The 18,529-nt window shown below is 43.2% G+C and overlaps 1 protein-coding gene across 12 annotated transcripts in view; it reads left to right on the top strand.

Moving 5' to 3' along the window:
• Positions 1-11,515: 11,515 nt before the first annotated feature.
• The window catches only part of FKBP5 (FKBP prolyl isomerase 5), a 108,579-nt gene continuing 101,565 nt past the window's right edge, over positions 11,516-18,529 (top strand). For 5 of the 12 annotated variants that reach the window (XR_014808989.1, XM_013977827.3, XM_021098050.2 and 2 more), the window contains exons 1-2: positions 11,516-11,657; positions 17,569-17,673. Coding sequence is in view for 2 of the 12 variants with exons in the window: in XM_013977827.3 (XP_013833281.2) it covers positions 17,671-17,673 (3 nt within the window). In the remaining 10 variants the exon portion in view is untranslated. 12 annotated transcript variants of the gene reach the window in all.

Raw genomic sequence — 18,529 nt, 5'->3', positions numbered from 1 at the left:
CTCATGGTTCCTAGTCAGATTAGTTAACCACTGCACCACGACAAGAACTCCTAAAATTTTGATTTTTTAAAGTTAATATTAACTTAAATAGTATTTCAACATGGAAAAAAAATTCAAACAGTATATTCTCCTGGAAAAGGCTACTCATATACAGACATGGCTATATCTACCTATCTGAATTTTTATCCAAAATAGTACCATACTATATACATTACTTTGCAATGTACTTTTTTTTCTTTTTTTTTGGCTGTGCCCATGGCCTTTGGAAATTCCCAGGTCAGGCCAGGCCAGGGATCGAACCCAGGCCACAGCAGCAACACAAACTGCTGCAGCGACAACACCAGATGGGTAACGTATTGAGCCACAAGGGAACTCCTCCTGGTCTTCTATGCCAACCCGAACATGGGCCTTCTACCTCATGATCCAATATGGCTGTCTGACCTCCAGACATTACATCTGCATCTAGCAGAAAAGGTTAAAAAAAAAAAACACAGAGAGAGAAAGATAGACTTCCTCCCATTAAGAACACTCCCTATGACCTATCCACTCTGCTCCCATTAGTCAGAACACAGGGACACACTTAACTTCAAAGGTGGCTGGGAAACATATTCTTTGTTCTAGGTAGCCATGTACCCAGTTCAAAAATCAGAGGAGATGAGGAGAATGAATATTGAGAGATGACTAACAATCTCTGCTATGGTATACATAGATTTGCCTCATTTTAAAAAATGAAGAATTTCTTCTTTTTTTTTACTTTTCTTTTTTTCTTATTTTTAGGGCCACACACACCCTTGGCGTTTGGAAGTTCTCAGGCTAGGGGTCTAATCGGAGCTACAGCTGCTGGCCTACACCACAGCCACATCAATGCCAGATCTGAATTTTGCCTGTGACCTACAACACAGCTCACCACAGCACCAGATCCTTAACTCAGTGAGCAAGGCCAGGGATCAAACCTGCATCCTCCTGTATGCTAGTCAGGTTCGTTACCACTGAGCCACAATGGGAACTCTCCCAAAATGAAAAAATTTTAAGCCAACTATCCTGTGAAAAGTGGGAGCCACCTGCCAGGCCTCCTGTTCTGCACTTCCAAATTGAAGTCTCCCTTGGGTATATGATTGTAAGAACGAGGTCATGTGTCTATGATCTAGCTGCAAGGGAGGCTGGGAATTTGAGTCCTGACTTCTAGGTTGAGAGGCAGAATTCATTATAGGGCGATCTCCCCAAAATACAGAAAAGCTATTTAGGATTTGAACCATTCCTTTTATCAAAGACAACTATATATATTAGACAAATTTTTTTTTTTGTCTTTTTGTCTTTTTAGGGTCGTACGCATGGCATATGGAGGATCCCAGGCTAGGGGTCTAACCGGAGCTGTAGCTGCCAGCCTGTGCCAGAGCCACAGCAATGCCAGATCCAAGCCGCGTCTGTGACCTACACCACAGCTCACAGCAACGCTGGATCCTTAACCCACTGAGAGAGGCCAGGGACTGAACCCACAACTTCATGGTTCCCAGTCAGATTCGTTTCTGCTGCGCCACGACGGCATCTCCTCGACAAATATTTTTGAATCTTAGAAGCATCAAAAACCTTACAAAGTAGTTAGGAATCACTGGACCAAGATTCCATGAAAAGATAAGAATTTAGGGAGTTCCTGCTGTGGCCAAGTGGGTTAATGATCCAGCTTATCTCTGTGGAGGCGCTGGTTTAATCCCTCCGGCCTGCTGCAGCTGTGGTGTCGGTCTCAGGGCCAGCTTGGATTTGATCACTGGCCTGAGAACTTCCCTATACCTGGGGTGTGGTGGGAGAAGAAAAAAAAAAAAAAATATAAGAATCTAGAGACAATAGAGTTACCAGATAAAATATAGGACTCCCAATTAAATCTGAATTTCAAATAAACAAATTATTTTTTAGCATTGTCCATGCAATATTTAGGTCATAGTGATACTAAAAAAAAAATTTGTCATGTATTTAAAATTCAAATTTAACTTGATGTCCTGTATTTTATTTGTTAATTTATGGCAACCCTAACAGGGAGGTGAGTCTAGAACTTTTGGGGCTGGTTTTCCCAAGGGCCTTTGCTCATCTGAGTCATTAGAGAGGCTGAGCTGCGCTATTGAAGGCTTCTTAGGGCTAGGGGTACCAATGTTGGGGACCCTGATGAACCACCCTGGTGGTAGGCCACTTCTTTGATGAGCCCCAGTGAGCCATGGCTGTGGGTATCCATGTCCTGTGTCTTGATTCTGGACTGGCCCTGTGATCCTTTTTGACCAATTGAATGTGGTGGAACTTATGTTGAGTGCCAGGCCTGGTTCAAGCCTGAACAAGGCAGCTTCCATATTTTGGCTTTGCGGGAAGCCACAGCAGGTTCATTGGGTTAAAATCCGGTGTTGTCACTGCTGTGATTTGGGTTTGATCCTTGGCCCAGGAACTTCCATAAGCCATGGGTATGGCCAAAAAAAGAAGTAGGACCTAACCAAGGAATTGGTGACCTGTGCCCAACTGGACTGCAGAGTTGCCACAGACCGTAGGCTGCTATGTGTCTGCCATTTTCTCCTTTTTGAATGGAAGGATCTATTGAGATTTCCCTTTCTCTGTCTCCCCATCATTTCCTGTGGGGAGCCGATAACTTATCTCTGTGATTCAAAAGTTGTCAGATTCAGAGGAGCAGAGGCTGAGAAAACTCATCCATACCTGGACATAGTTTAGATGATGAAATGATGGACTTAGAGCTCAATCCTGGTGCAGGAATGGGGTGAGATGGGAGGGGTTTCTTAAGGGGTGGTGAATGTACTTTGCATGTGGGAGGAGGTATATCACTTGGCGACAGATCATGATGGGTTATTACGTTGGAGGCCCCCCATGAACCACCTGTCTCAGTATTCACTGTATTATTCGTTCCCGCCCCTTGAGGCTGAACTGGCCTGTGACCTGCTTTAACCAGCAGAACATGGTGGAAATAACACCATCAGTTTAAGACCTGAACATTAAGAAGGCCTGGCAGCTTCTACATTTGCCCTTTGGAAGAAGCCAGCCACCATGGTTAGAAACCCAATTATGCAACCCTGTGGTTTTAATATATTCACAGATCTGTGCAATTATCACTGCAGTCAACTTTAGAACGTTTTCATCACCTCAAAAAGAAACCCTGTACCCTTTACCTATTGTCTTCTGATCTTTTCTTCCCCTGTGCTCCCAGTTGGGAGCAATCGCTCATCTGTTTCCTAGATGCTGTCTTTCCTGTTCTGAACATTTCATATGAATGGAATCATATAGTATGCAGTCTTTTGCGACTGGCTTCTTTCCTCAGCATCATGTTTTCAAGGTTCATCCATGTTGTAACATTTAACTGTACTTCATTCTTTTTTTATGGCCAAATAATGTTCCATTGTGTGGCTATACCACATTTTGTTTATCTGCCCATCAGTAAATGGACATTTGGGTTGTTTTCACCTTTTGGCTATTATGAATAATGCTGATGTACATCCTGGCGTACAAGTATCTGTTTCAGTTCTTGTTTTCAATTCTTTCTTTCTTTCTTTCTTTTTTTTTTTTTTGCTTTTTAGGGCTGTACCCACGACACATGGAAGTTCCCAAGTTAGGAGTCACATCAGAGCTGCAGCTTCCAGCCTACACCACAGCCACAGCAACTCGGGACCCAATCTGGGTCTGCAATCTACACCACAGCTCACGGCAATGCCGGATACTTAACCCACTGAGTGGGGCCAGGGGTCAAACCTGCATCCTCACGGATACCAGTTAGGTTCATAACCCACTGAGCCACAACAGGAACCACTCAGTTCTTCTGAGTATATACTTGGGAGTGGAATTGCTGGGTCATATGATAATTCTTTGCTTAACATTTTACGAAGTGCCAAACTACTTTCCACAGAGGTCATACTATTTTACATTCCCTCCAGCTGTGTGTGCACAATGGTTTAAATTTCTCCACATACTTACCAACACTAGAACCCTTGGAGTTCTCTTCATGGCTCAGCAGTTAACAAAACGGAATAGAATCCATGAGGATGTGGTTTCAATCCTTGGCCTCGCTCAGTGGGTTAGGGAACAGGCGTTGCTGTGAGCTGTGATGTAGGTTGCAGATTTGGGGTGCTATGGCTGTGGTATAGGCTGGTAGCTGCAGCTCTGATGCAACCCCAAGCCTGGGAACATCCTTAAGCCTAGGGTGCGGCCCTAAACAAACAAACAAACATGAGTACCCTTGTGGAAAATCAGTTGATTACAGATATATGGGTTTACTTCTGGACTCTCAATTCTATTTCATTGATCTAATATATTTCATTGTCAAGGATACATCTATCCTTGTGCCAGTACCAAGTGTTGACTCTTTTTTTTTTTTTTTTCTTTTTAGGGCCACATCTTTGGCATATGGAAATTCCCAGACTCGGTGTCAAATAGGAACTGCAGCTGCCGGTCTACACCACAACCACGGCGATGCTGATCCCAGCCATGTCTCGACCTACACCACAGCTCTCGGCAGCACAGAATCCTTAACCCACTGAGTGGGGCCAGGGATTGAACATGCATCCTCATGGATACTAGTTGGATTCATTTCCACTGAGCCATGACAGGAACTCCTACTACTATTGCTTTGTAGTAAGTTTTGAAATCAGGAAATGTGAGTCTTCCTACTTTGTTTTTCTTTTTAAATATTGTTTTGGCTATTCCGAGTCCCTTGCAATTCCATACGATTTTTTTTTTTTTCTTTTCATGGCCTCCTCCATATGAATTTTAGAACCAGCTTGCCAAATGTTTTTTTTCTTTTTGTCTTTTCTAGGGCTGCTCCTGCAGCATATGGAGGTTCCCAGGCTAGGGGTCTAATTGGAGCTTACGCCAGCCTACACCAGAGCCACAGCAACGCAGGATCTGAGCAGCATCTGCAACCTACACCACAGCCCATGGCAATGCCAGATCCTTAACCCATTGAGGGAGGCCAGGGATCGAACCCACAACCTCATGGTTAATAGTCGGATTTGTTAACCTCTGAGCCACGACGGGAACTCCTTGCTTGCCAATTTCTATAAAGAAGTCAGCTGGGACTCTGATGGGATTGAATTGAATTTATAGATCAATTTGGGGAGTATTGCCATCTTAATAACGTTAAGCCTGTGGATGCATAAGCTGTTTTTCCAGTTATCTAGGTCTTTAACTTCTTTCAACAACATTTTATAGTTTTCATAGTGTAAGTTTGGCACTGTTTTTGTTAAATTTATTCCTAGTATTTTATTTTTTTTGATGCTATTATAAATTGATTTTTTTACATTAATTTTGTTTTAGATTGTTCAGTTGCTATTTGTATTTCGGGTTCTTCGTTGTTGTTGTTGTTTGGTTGGTTTATTTTGGTCACACTCTAGCCAGGGGTCAAACCCACACAACACAGCAGTGACCTGAGCCACAGCAGTGACAGTGCTGAATCCTTAACTTCTAGGCCACCAGGGAACTCCTGCAGTTTATTGCTGATCATGTATCCTGCAAACTTGCTGAATTCGTTCATTAGTTCTAATAAATTTTTGCTAGATTCCTTAGCTTAGTTTATAAACAAGATCCCATCATCTGTGAACAGAGATAGTTTCACTTTTTCCTTTCCAATCTGGATGCCTTTGTGTGTGTGTGTGTGTGTGTGCACACGCACGCATGTGCATACATGGCATATGTCTTTTATTGAAGTATAATTGATTTCTAGAAATATATTAGTTTTAGGCATACAACACACTGATTCAATATTTTTATTGATTATACTCCCTTTAAAATTATTACGAAATGATATCTATATTTTCCTGTGCTGTGAAATATATCCTTGTTGCTTACCTATTTTATATAGTCATTTGTAACTCTTTTTTTTTTTTTTTTTTTGTCTTTTTGCCATTTTTTTGGGCCGCTCCCACGGCATATGGAGGTTCCCAGGCTAGGGGTCTAATCAGAGCTGTAGCCACCGGCCTACGCCAGAGCCACAGCAACGCAGGATCCGAGCCGCGTCTGCAACCTACACCATAGCTCACGGCAACGCCGGATCATTAACCCACTGAGCAAGGGCAGGGACCGAACCCGCAACCTCATGGTTCCTAGTCGGATTCGTTAACCACTGCGCCACGACGGGAACTCCCATTTGTAACTCTTAATCCTAGACCCCTGTCTTGCCCTTCTTCCTTCCCTCCCCTAAGGGTTAACCACTAGTTTGTTCTCTGTATCTGTGAATCTGTTTCTGTGTGTGTGTTGTTTTGTTTTGTTTTTGTTGGCCGTATCTGCAACATGTGGAATTTCCCCTGCCAGGGATCGAACCTGGGCCACAGCAGTGATAACACAGAACCTTAACCCAATGAGCCACAAGGGAACTTCTGTGAGTCTGTTTCTGTTTTGTTGCATACATTTGCTTGTTTTATTTTTAGATTCCGTGATTGTCTCTAGGTCCATCTATGGTGTTATAAATGGTAGAATTTCAGTCTTTTCATGGCTGGGTAATATCCCATTTTATATATATGGCACATTTTCTTTATTCATCTGGAGACTTGGGTTGATGGACATTTAGGTTGCTTCTGTATCTTGGCTGCTATGAACATTGGGAGGCATGCATCTTTTTGGATTCGTGTCTTCATATTCTTCAGATATATACCCAGGAGTGGAACTGCTGGATCATACAGTAGTTCTATTTTTAGTGTTTTGAGGAACCACCATACTGTTTTCCATAGTGGCTGCACCATGGATACTTTTTCATTTCTATATCTTAACTAACTGCCCTCGTTAGGACCTGCAGCACAATATTAAATAGAAGTGGCGAGAGTGGATATCCTTGTCTTGTTCTTTATCTTGTTTCCTGGGGAAAGTATTCGGTCTCTCATCATTAGGTATGATATTAGTTGTGGGTTTTTGGTAGATGCCCTTTATCAGGTTGCGGATGCCTGCCTATCTTTATAAGTAAAGTTTTATTGTTAATAGCCAGGCCATTTATTTATGCATGGTCTGTGGCTGTTTTGTACTATAATGACAGAGTTGAGTTGTTATGACAGAGACCATATGGCCTGCAAACTTAAAATATTTACCATCTGGACTTTTATGAAAAAGTCTGCTGACATCTGCTTCAAACAGCTAAATTTTGGGAGTTCCCATCGTGGCTCAGTGGAAACAAATCTGACTAGGAACTATGAGGGTTTGGGTTCGATCGCTGGCCTCACTCAGTGGGTTAAGGATCCGACGTTGCCATGAGCTGTGGTGTAAGTCACAGATGAGGCTCAGATCTGGTGTTGCTGTGGCTGTGGTGTAGGCCAGCAGCTGTAGCTCCAATTGATTAGACCCCTAGCCTGGGAACCTCCACATGCTGCAGGTATGGCCCTAAAAAGACAAAAGACAGGAAGAGTTCCCATCGTGGCTCAGTGGAAATGAATCCGACTAGGAACCGTGAGGTTTGATCCCCGGCCTTGCTCAGTGGGTTAAGGATATCATAGTCCTTTTTGAACAACTGATGTGATCCGGCATTGCCGTGAGCTGTGGTGTAGGTCACAGACTTGGCTCGGATCCCGAGTTGCTGTGGCTCTGGCGTAGGCTGGTGGCTACAGCTCTGATTCAACCTTAGCCTGGGAACCTCCATATGCCACGGGAGTGGCCCTAGAAGTGGCAAAAAGACAAAAAAATAAACAAACAAACAAAAAAAAATTGCTAAATTTTGGGACAGTTTTCTATGAAACAATATATAACCCCGGCCTGGCACAGTGGGTTAAAAAATCCCTGATTCCCCCCCCAACCCCCCTCCCCCATCTTCAACCAGGACCTCAAAGACCTACATTGAATAAGGGGGAACCATAAGTAAACACTCCCACAAACTCTAGTCTAGCTTCAAGTCATTAGAGAGGCTTGGAAAATCAGAAGCCCTGATGGGTTAAGGGGATCCTAGCTTGCTACTGTCCCAGGATGCCTCTGGAAACAAATACCTTCCTTTCTAGAGGAAGATATTATCGTTGCTTCAAATGATTTTTCAAATACAATGTCCAAAACATAACCAGGTATACGAGGAGATAAAACAGCATGAGGAAGAACAAGGAAAGAAAAATGAAGCTTGAAAATTATAGCAGGGCACTAAGAGATATAAGAAGTGACAGAGAAGATCTGAAAAAGAAGTAAATAGAAATTTACATGCAACTGAAAAAAAAAAGGCACCAAATTTAAGAACTCACTGGATGGGTTTAAGAGAATTTTTTAAAAAGCTGAAGAGAGAATTAGTGAAGTGAAAGAGTCAGAAGAAAATTTTAGAACAAAGTATGGAAGGACAAAGGATAGAAAATTCAGGAGTTCTTGCTGTGGCACAGTGAGTTAAGAATCCAACTGCAGCATCTCAGGGCACTGCAGAGGCACAGGTTTGATCCCTGGCCTGGCACAGCAGGTTAAGAATCCGGCATTGCTACAACTGTGGTATAGGTTGCAGCTGTGGCTTGGATTTGATCCCTGGCCCAGGGAACTTCTATATGCCATGGGTGCGGTTGAAAAAGAAAAAAAGATAGAAAATACAGAAGAAATGGATGTAGCAAGAAGGTCTAAAATGTATTTCAACTGGGGGCACAGAAGGAAAGAGGAAAAGGTACAGAAACAGTATTTAAACATACAACGGCTGAGAGTTTTTCAAAATGGATGAAAAACTATTTAAAAGGTGATAGCCTGCAACAGAACAAATGGTGGGGGGAAAAATGTAATTGTAATGTATACATGTAAGGATAACCTGACCCCCTTGCTGTACAGTGGGAAAATAAAAAAATTATAAAAAAATTAAAAAATAAAAGGTGATAGCCGTGAAACGACAGATATCCATTCCAGCAAGTGTCCTGACTCTTAAAATCCTTCATGCACAAATTTGCCTTTAAAAGGATTCTGAAACTAACTAAAGGTAGCTCTCTGGGGATAAAATAGGACTCAGGTGGGCTGATTCAAGTACAAACTCTGCACCTCCTAGCTGTGCCACCTGAAGATTGCCAACTTCAGTTTTCTCACCTGATAGATGGGACCTACTCCTACTTCCCAGTGCAGGAGTGTCCGTTGTGGCTCAGTCATAATGAACTTGACTAGTATCCATGAGGATTCTGGTTTAATCCCTGGCCTTATTTGGTGGGTTAAGGATCTGGTGTTGCTGTGTCTGTGGTGTAGGCTGGAGGCTGTAGCTCCGATTGGACCCCTAGGCTAGGAACTTCCATATGCCGCAGGTGTAGCCCTAAAAGACCAAAAAAAAAAAAAAAAAGGTGATACAATGCATGTGGCCAAACCAAGTGAATGCCAAGTGCTTTTAAATGAGATACAGTTTGAGCAGTAACACCAGCATTTTCCCAGGGTCATTAACAGTGACAGATAGGACTGGCAAGTAATTCCCAAGTCCCATGCCAAAATGAAAACGTGGGGCCCCTTGTTTAAAAAAAAAAAAAACAACTAAGAATTTGAAGACAGTGATAGCAGAGCATGAATCCAAGCACAGGTCACAAGCCCATGAGGCCAGCCTTGGTGACAGGCCTTGCAAAGAACTGTTTTGTATGTGAGGAGAGGGTGGCTCATCCCACACCCAGGTGTCTGCAGCCATAGCCCATGTTATCTTTGAATTCTGAAGGGCAGCAATGTTTAGGGAAATTGCAAGCACTTGTGTTTCCAAATGCTGAGGAGGGCAAGTGCAGTGACCGAAGTGGTTTTCTGAGAGAGTGGGTGGGGCCAGCCAGACTGCCACTGCAACTGTGGAACTGACTGTTCCCCACAGACGCCTAGAAAAAAAAAAAAAAAGCCTGCAGCTGTATCTACAGGGCCTGTTGTTGTTTGCTGCGGTGTGTTACAACACTGCCTGGCAGCCTCCCGGGTCTTTCTGTCTTCCTTCTGGAAGAGCCTGGTCCCAGAGCATGTGACATGGCCACACAGCCCTGATTTGCCCACACTGCTCCTTGCTGTTCCCTCAGTTACTAGGCTTTTCCAGCTTTGCATTTTTTTGCTCCTGAGATTCCTCCCCCAGCCCCACCTCACCCCTCCTCTGTCCTGGAAGTTCCTTTCCTTCCTCTTGCACATCCTCTGTCTGGCAAGCACCACTTTTAATACTCAGTTCTAGCCTCATCTCTTCAAGGAGGCTTCCCTGACTCTCCCAGGAAGAGCTGATTCCCCACTAATTGGAGTCCTCCACTGACCTATGCATAGCCATTCCCTCTGCAGACATCTGTCACTGTCTCTGTTACATGAGGAGCACTGACATGCAGTGTGGATGTCACTATCTCTTAAGCTGAAGTCCTTAAGGTCTGGGACAATATCCTCTCACCTTTGTGCTCCGTACATAGCGCAAGGATGAATACTGTCTGTTAAAGAGCATAATGGGTGCTTAATCAACGCTGTATGCAGAGTAGTTTTAATCACCTTTGTCTTGGCTAATTACTGCACAAATAAACTGTTTCATTGACTCTCCCTGGCATCTGGTAAAAAGAGAGTTCCTAGGCACGGAGACAGGGCCCTTGCCCTTGAGGAGGTTTCAGTGTTGGCTCTCCTGGTCATTTCTGCAGGCACCACCTCTGGAAGGCAGAAATGCTCATTTGTAGAAGCAGCTCTTCATAAATACCTAAATGACCGAGGTGATAGAGTATAGTGAGCAGATGTGGAACTAGAAGCTGTGGCTTTCAATCTGGCTAGATGTTAGGTTGCCATATGTAATTCTTAAGTTCCAGAGCTACGGGACTAGGTTTCTGTTTCCTCAAAAACGAGGGGTATTGAGCGCGATACTCCCTAAGGTCCAGGTGCAGCTAGTTCCGACCCTCACCTGAATCCCCAGATCGCTATCTCGCTGGAGGGCCCAGAGCCCCTGCTGAAGCCGAGTTTGCTCAGTAGGCCTACCCTTTGGCAGGGGGCAGAGACCACGAACATCTTCTAAGGCCCTCTGCTGTCTCAATCCACTGGGATCTCATATTGGAAAGGTAGAAAGCCGCGGGGAAAGCATAATCTTCGCAATGACTGCAAGTCCAGAGAAAAGTGCTATCTATGTGCGACGGTTCTCCGGGTGGGATTTTCCCACTTCTGAGAGACAACTTTGAGTTCCTGGTGGTGTTTCCTGGGGCTAACCTGGCTTGCTTACCTGACACAAACAGCCTGGCCTGCCCCTCTCCATCCACGGGGCAGGTTGGGTGGGCAGGAAGGGGGACAGAGTTTTCAGGGAGAGACCCCGTTGTTAAGTCAACAAGCTTATTTAGGCATTAATTTCCCTGGAGGCAAGGAACGGTGTGAGGGGGTGTGGGTCAGTTTCCTTCATCCCTTGCCTCCAGCCCCCACAAAGGGCAAGGGCCAGACACGTGGGCTGGCGTGGAGAGGCGGAGGTTACACCAAGGCGGAGGTGCAAATGGACGGGGGCGGGGCCTTATTTGCATGGACAGCGCGAGGCCGCCAATCCGAACAGGCAGAGCGACAGCCCGCGCGCCTTTTGGGGGCGGACTGACGGCCCCGGGGCCCTATGGAAGGCGGGTCCTACGGCCGGCGGGGGCGGGACGGCGCCGGGCGCTGCCCGGGGGATTCGGGCCGGTTCGCAGGCGCTGCCAGTCTCTGGAGGCGGCGGCGTCCGGCGCGCGGGCGGCCTGCTGGGCGGGCTGAGGGGACAGCTGCGTGCGGGTGAGGCGGGGAGAGACAGAGCAGTAGAGCAACCCCGGCGACAGGTACCGGCGCCATGGCCGCAAGGATGGGGCGGGTGGTCGTGGAGCTCCGGGAGCCGAATTCCTCCTTTGCGGTCCCGCCGCCTTCCCGCTCCGCCTCCCCGCCTCCTCATGCGGCTCCCCAGTCCGGGAACGGCGCGTCGGGGAGAGAGGGGCCGGGGAAGCCTCGAGGCGGACGCGCCGGAGGTCCCCAGCCCGCCGCGGGGCTCCTTTGCGTCCCGCCAGGCCGCGGGGCCGGGGTTCCCTCCTGGAGGCGCGGAGCCGGGCGGCCGCGAGAGCCGCTCCCCGCCCCCGCCGCGCTCCCCCTCGCGGAGGCGAGGCCGGTCGCGCCCGCTGGTCCTCACCCGGCTTTTGTTTCCCGCCCGGGGTGACAGGTCCCGGGCTCCGGCTCGTCCGAGGCCCGGCGCCGGTGACTGCGGCCGGCCGGAGCAGGCGGCGGGACTGGCGGGAGGGCCGGGCGGCGCGTGAGCAGTAGCCGCCGCGGGCGGGAGAGAAACTTCGCCTTCCGGGCCCGGGCGGCGGGAGAAGTGGAGCTGGGGTGAGCCGAGCGTCGGGACGCCGCGGGCGCGATGGAGCCTCGCTCACCTGGCGGGGCCCGCGCAGGGCGAGGATAACGGAGCGTCCGGCCGCAGCGGTCCTGGCTTTCGGTTTGCGCTCCCCGGGCGGTGGGTGTGGATGTGTGTTCGCCGCCTTCACCTGCAGACCCGGGACTGGTGACTGGAACAGCATTCCCGCTCTCGGCCGCGCTTAGAGGGTGCCAGGGCCGCTCAGTTTGAACAGGTGATTATTTTAGTGCCAGGTGAAGGCCATTGAGGAGTTTTAGGGCTCCGTATTCAATTCACTCCAGGGCGTTAGAACGCATCTACCCTTAATGACTTCTAAAAAGGGGTGCTGGTTGCAGTAGAGGAGTCAAAACTAGTTCAATTTTTTAAAAACTGGGCGGGGGCCGGGAGAGCGAAGGCGAAGTTTCTCTCCCGCCGGGAGAGAACCTGCTTCACACGGACGGGCGGGGAGGAACGTCGTAGTCTCAGTTTGAAAATGGGCTTCTGCAGCGGTGGCGAAAGCATGGTAAGGTACAAGTTGTAAATGGAGAATGCAGAACTCTAGATATCCCTCTGTGTGGTTCAGGACAGCGTGTACAGCCTTTGGCCGCCATTCAGTAAATTCTGCATGAAGCAGTTTGAGCTCGTGGTTTTGGATTTACTTTACAGGAGTGGAATAAGGCTGAGCATTGAATGGGAGCTTTCTTTGCTTTTCTGAGGGCACACAGGAGTGTTTATGTTCATTGTCTTCCCATTTTGTTAGATTGCGGACCAGGGCAAAGTTAAGGCATGTTTTGGTTGAGTGTTTTTAATTGTCTCTGGGAATTCTCCTTCCCCCACCGTTCCACCCCTGCCCCTCAGAAGAGGTCTCCAGAGAATTAGAGTAACTTTTCCTCTTGGGCGTTTGAGTCCAAATTCAAAGATGGATGTGAAAACTTATTCTTGTGGGACGTTTTTGTTTGTCATACTTAACATTTTCTGTTTCTGCCTCTCCCATCTGACCTCTGCTTAACACTCTACAGTTATGGCCCTGACCAATTTAGGGCACCTATAGGGAAAAAAAAGTTTTAAAATAATATGTAGTAATTATTTAAAAATATGTTATGAAGGTTACTAATGACGTATTGGATAAACAGTTGATTTAGATTTTCTTTGCTAATATGTCTTTTTGATGTCTGTGCTAGGTATGGTTTATACTTAGATGTAAGTTTAACTTAGTGATAAAGTTATACTTCTGATTTAGTATGCTACTTTATTAGTGTTTCGTTGAATAGTAATTTTAGTTATTTAGATAATTAGTGACACCTTTTAAAGGTGAACTCTAACCAATAAGCTAATTGTGACTATTGGGGATTAAAAAAAAAAGCAAAACAAAGTGGTCTTTATAAAATGTTTTATTTCTTTAGAACAACAGGCTTATATGCTGAGAGGTCCTTGTCTTTCAAACATTTAACAAAACAAGTATGTTTCTGAATCTTTAATTTTTTAGTGATGGGAATTTGGGGTGAATTTCTTTTTTAAAACAATTTTAACCAGTTCAATGTGAATATTTTAAAATATTAGATTAGACAACTAATGAAATCTTCAATTTTCTGTTTTTTCTTGGATTGAATAGGTTGTTTAGTTTCCTCAAGGCTTCTTAGCTTAGAACGAATCGGTCTAGGAAAGGAAGACCATCCTTGTATATTTTAGGTGTAGAAGTAATTTCTATTGAAAGCTGAGTTGCCTTTTTGATGCTTAGTGAAGGTTGAATGGTTGAACAGTGACTTGTCCAGAGTGGATTTGATTCTATATAAATAGACTTGAAGACTCTTATGAGACCCGGGCTCTCATGGTTCTGAGCGATTTATGTAATTAATTGTTCTTTAAAGTGTATGGGAATATTAGTTTAACTACCGTGTGTAATTGGTTATAAAATCTTTGTCCTGTGATGATGCTTAAATATACCACATATCATAAAGCTACATTTCATAGTTTCATTTACACAAAAGCATATTTTGGGAACTTTATAAAAGTGACTTTTAATTAAAAGATTGCTTTCAGATTCAGTTTTTACACACTTTAATTGCTGATTTTTGTCCCCTTTAACTTTGTTTAACTTGTGGTAGACCATATCATAAAATTATCAGCCACATTACAGTTTCAAATTTAAGCATAAGTTGAATTATCGCATCTACACAGTTTACATTGGGAATGTTTTTGTCATTAACCCTCAGGTGTGGCTCCCTTTGAGTTTGAGGCTGGGAAAATATTTTTTAACGAGTAAAGCCACAAAAAAACAGGAACACATTAAACCAACTAAACTTGAGGATAAATCTCACAATTCAGATATTAATACTGTTTTATTAAACAGTAATATGCTTGCTGTATCTCTCATTAATAGTCTCTGTAGGCCTTTAATGTAATTTTTCACAATTCCTAATAAAAGCCTATAGTTACGTAATTTGGCACACTAAATTTGTAATTATTTTATGCTGAACAGTTACATGTTCTATACATTTTATAATTCTGAAACTATTTGAACTTTTAACCTAGCTGATTAGAAATTAGATTTTTTTCATTTTACATTCTGAATTTTTTTTTACAGTGTTTTTTAACTACTGAAATTATGTCCCCAAAAGTGTAAGGGACATTAAATGTACATTCATCAGAGATTAGGCGGCCATTGGTAGGTACATCACATGATTATTGACTTAAAAGCAATAGCCACTGAAGTGCGATTTTTTTTTTTTTTTTTTTTTTTTTTTGCGACTAAGATGTTTGTTTATTGTGTAAAAGACAGGTCTGCCAAATGAGACAGGTTAAAATAATTTATAGTAGGGCCTTGTGTATATATGTAGCTAACAAGTTAGTAAGGATATTTCAGTAGTATTTGAGACACTAAAATTCAACTACTCGAAGTAATTTATATCTCATAATTTGTCATGATGAGACTTGACCTGATTCAGCTGAAACTCAAACATATGACTATAATTCTTAACCCTCCCACCCAAGAAAGACTTAACCTACTATAATCTCTAGGTGATAGAATTATAGGTAATTTTTATTCTTTATAGTCTTATTTTTTCAAAGTGCTTTATAATGATTATACTTTACTTTTACAGTTAGAAAAGATAAAAGTTGTAATTTAACCTAAGTAGAAACTATTTCCATCTACTTGGTAGAAACATCTTTTTTTCCGAATAAACTGCTGATCTGCTAATTAGCAATCAATTTTAGCTGTTCATTAAAGCTGGTTCCTTAAGGAGTTCCACCTGGCAATGCTTTAACTGCCTGGCTCAAATGGTTGCATGCTTTCATCTGTGAGAGCCTTAAGAATGTCCCTCAATTTTCCAAATTTGGGGTATGAAAAAAACACAGGGGAGAAAAAGTAAAAATCACCCATAATCAGTTGAGAAAAGTAAAACAACAACAGAAAACAAATAAGACTATTATTCTTAAATGGGGCATGTTCATTTTATGCTTGTTTTGTATTCTGATCTTTTGGAAAACATCTGGTTAATGAGAGTGTAGGACCACCAGAGGGAGTATGGGGTCTACCCATTTGGGATACCTCTTTTCCTAGGTAGAAAAACATTTTAAAAAATAAGAACAAAATTTTAGTTCTCTAAAACAATCAGACAAAAGATAGTGAAAGTGAGGGATTGTAGTTGTTTGGAGCTGCTGTCGTTTTTGTAACATTTAGTTAATCAGTTGTTTTTTTTTTTTCTTTTTAGAAAAGTACAATTATCAGAAAAATGAAAATTTTCAGAATGAAATAATGAGTTTATAAGTAAACGATTACATATCTGAGAGTTGGGAATATCCAAATGCTAAGAATGTTTTTTTAAGATTAAAAATGTTGTACATCCGAATTGTATGGTTTTGAAAATGCTCATTTGGGGGAAGGAGGAATAAAAGATGGAGAAAGATCGAAGACTAAAAGAGGGTATTTTTTCTTTTGTAGTTGCAAACCCTTCCTAAAGCAGGCGATGGTAGATTTCTGGAACCATTTGCAGTGTTCAGCCTCAGTCTTGGCAGTTTATAGGTGATGTTCAATGGGAGCCATTTCTAGCCCCCTGAAAATAATCATCTGATTATCAAAAATAGGGCTGGGAATTTCAAATTGATTTCATCAGAAATCAGATTTGTGTATATATTTCTCAATGTTCCTATCTCTGGAAATTAAAGATCCTCTTCTACTCTTTGCTGAAAATTACACATGGAATTTGAAGGTCATACTGCCTCTGTTACAGGCTTAACACTGCAGTAAGTTGCTTTTTTTTTTTTTTTTTTTTTTTTTTGCTTTTTAGGGCCGCACTTGCGGCACATGGAAGTTCCTAGGCTGGGGTCAAATCCTAGCTACAGCTGCTGGCCTAGGCCACAGCCACAGCAACGCCAGATCCTTAACCCACTGAGCAAGGCCAGGGATCAAAGCTGCAACCTCATGGTTCCTAGTTAGATTCGTTTCCGCTGTGCCACAAGGGAAACTCCAGTAAGTTATTTTTTGGAATGGAGAAAACATCCTCATCTTTTTCGAAATATGCAGTATTCTAAATGAGAATGAAATGATCTTCACCCATGTTAAATACTAACTAGTGGAACTACTTCCATGTTTAACTCTTTACAAAAATAAGACAATAAAACAAAATCTTGTAATCTTAACACATATTTTGGATTTTACCGGTAGCAGAAAAATTATTATATGGTGGATGGTAACGTTTAATGTTTTAAAATTCAAGTTTGTTATGAAAAGAAGGTACTTCATCGAAGCAGAACAGGGTAACTTACATGGAGAGGAATTTGTTTCTCTTTTGAATTGTTCTTAGTAATACTTAGAAAAATTGAAATGCTGTCTTAAATTATTTTCACTGAACTTTATAAGTTCTTTTAAAATTTCTTTGTTGGTTCTAGGTGGACTTCTCAGAATCTATTTGTGTACACCCCCCCCCCACATATTTGCACATACACATAAATATACACACAAATCTTGCTGCACCAAGAGGAATAAAATACGCATCCACAAAAAGATTGATAAAAATGTTCATAGGTGCTTTTTCACAATAGTAATGAACTAATGATTCATACCATGACGTAGATAAGTCTCAGAAATATTATTCAGAGCAAGGGAAGCCAATACACATTATGTATTACATCTTACATAATGTATCATAACATGCCACTTATTAAATATACAAGAATGGGCAAAACTTAAGATATGGTGATAGAAATCAGGACAGTGATTTCTGGGTAAGGGCTGTGGTTGACTGGAAAGGAGCAAAAGGGAACTTTTTCAGGATGATGGGAATATTCTATAGCTTGATTTGGGTGATGGAATTAAAGTGTACACTTTTGGGGTAACTCATAATTTTCGTATTATTTTTAACTTACAGAGCATCTGCAGTACTAGAACGAGGAACTTCAGGATTCACCGATTGTTGGTGTAAACGTTTGTTCAGATCCACTGAGCTGAATACTTAAGATCTGTGCATTTTATGGTATGTAACTTTTACTTTCATAAAGAAAAAAGCTATAAAAATTGGTTGAAGATGAGAATGATCTTGTTAGCTGCAAAAAGTGAAATACCTCCAATTGAAATTAAGCAGCGCTTTTATACTGGTATAGAAAAAGAGAATCACTGATAGTCTCTTGTCTCTACACTTACATGTATATGTATGCTGCTGCTCCCTGAAGTTTCATGACAACATATTTCTGTTAGAAGAAACAGAAGCCTTTGAAAGTGATTCAGAGCAGAACTGCCAGCAAGGAAACTGTGTTTTGTTGTCCTGTGTAAGTTAGCTAGGGCATAAGACTGGTGCCTAGTGATAGCTTCCTGGGAATTGAAGGTAATGGTAGTCCCTGTTAGGGGAGTTGCAAACCTGTAGTGTGCTAGGTTTTGCGCAGACGTGTACAGTCTTTCCTGTCTTGGAACTCACAAAGAAAGGCAAACAGATCTGGTTGTCATTTTTGGGTAGTATTTATAGTAGGGAGGACAGATTGGTGCTATAAACTATATAAATTAATCTTTTTTTTTTTTTTTTTTTTGTCTTTTTGTTGTTGTTGTTGTTGCTATTTCTTGGGCTGCTCCCACGGCAAATGGAGGTTCCCAGGCTAGGGGCTGAATCGGAGCTGTAGCCACCGGCCTACACCAGAGCCACAGCAAAGCGGGATCCGAGCCGCGTCTGCGACCTACACCACAACTCACGGCAACGCCGGATCGTTAACCCACTGAGCAAGGGGCAGGGACCGAACCTGCAACCTCATGGTTCCTAGTCGGATTCGTTAACCACTGCGCCACGACGGGAACTCCTATAAATTAATCTTGATCATAGGTTCATAGGTTAGTGGTAAATC

The sequence above is a fragment of the Sus scrofa genome, chromosome 7 (genome assembly GCF_054392235.1).
Source record: "Sus scrofa isolate SSC_HxYL_T2T_F1_AM1 chromosome 7, Sscrofa_HxYL_maternal_Yorkshire_Landrace_v2.0, whole genome shotgun sequence".
Classification (NCBI taxonomy): domain Eukaryota; kingdom Metazoa; phylum Chordata; class Mammalia; order Artiodactyla; family Suidae; genus Sus; species Sus scrofa.
This window is presented reverse-complemented; position numbering and strand designations above follow the sequence as displayed.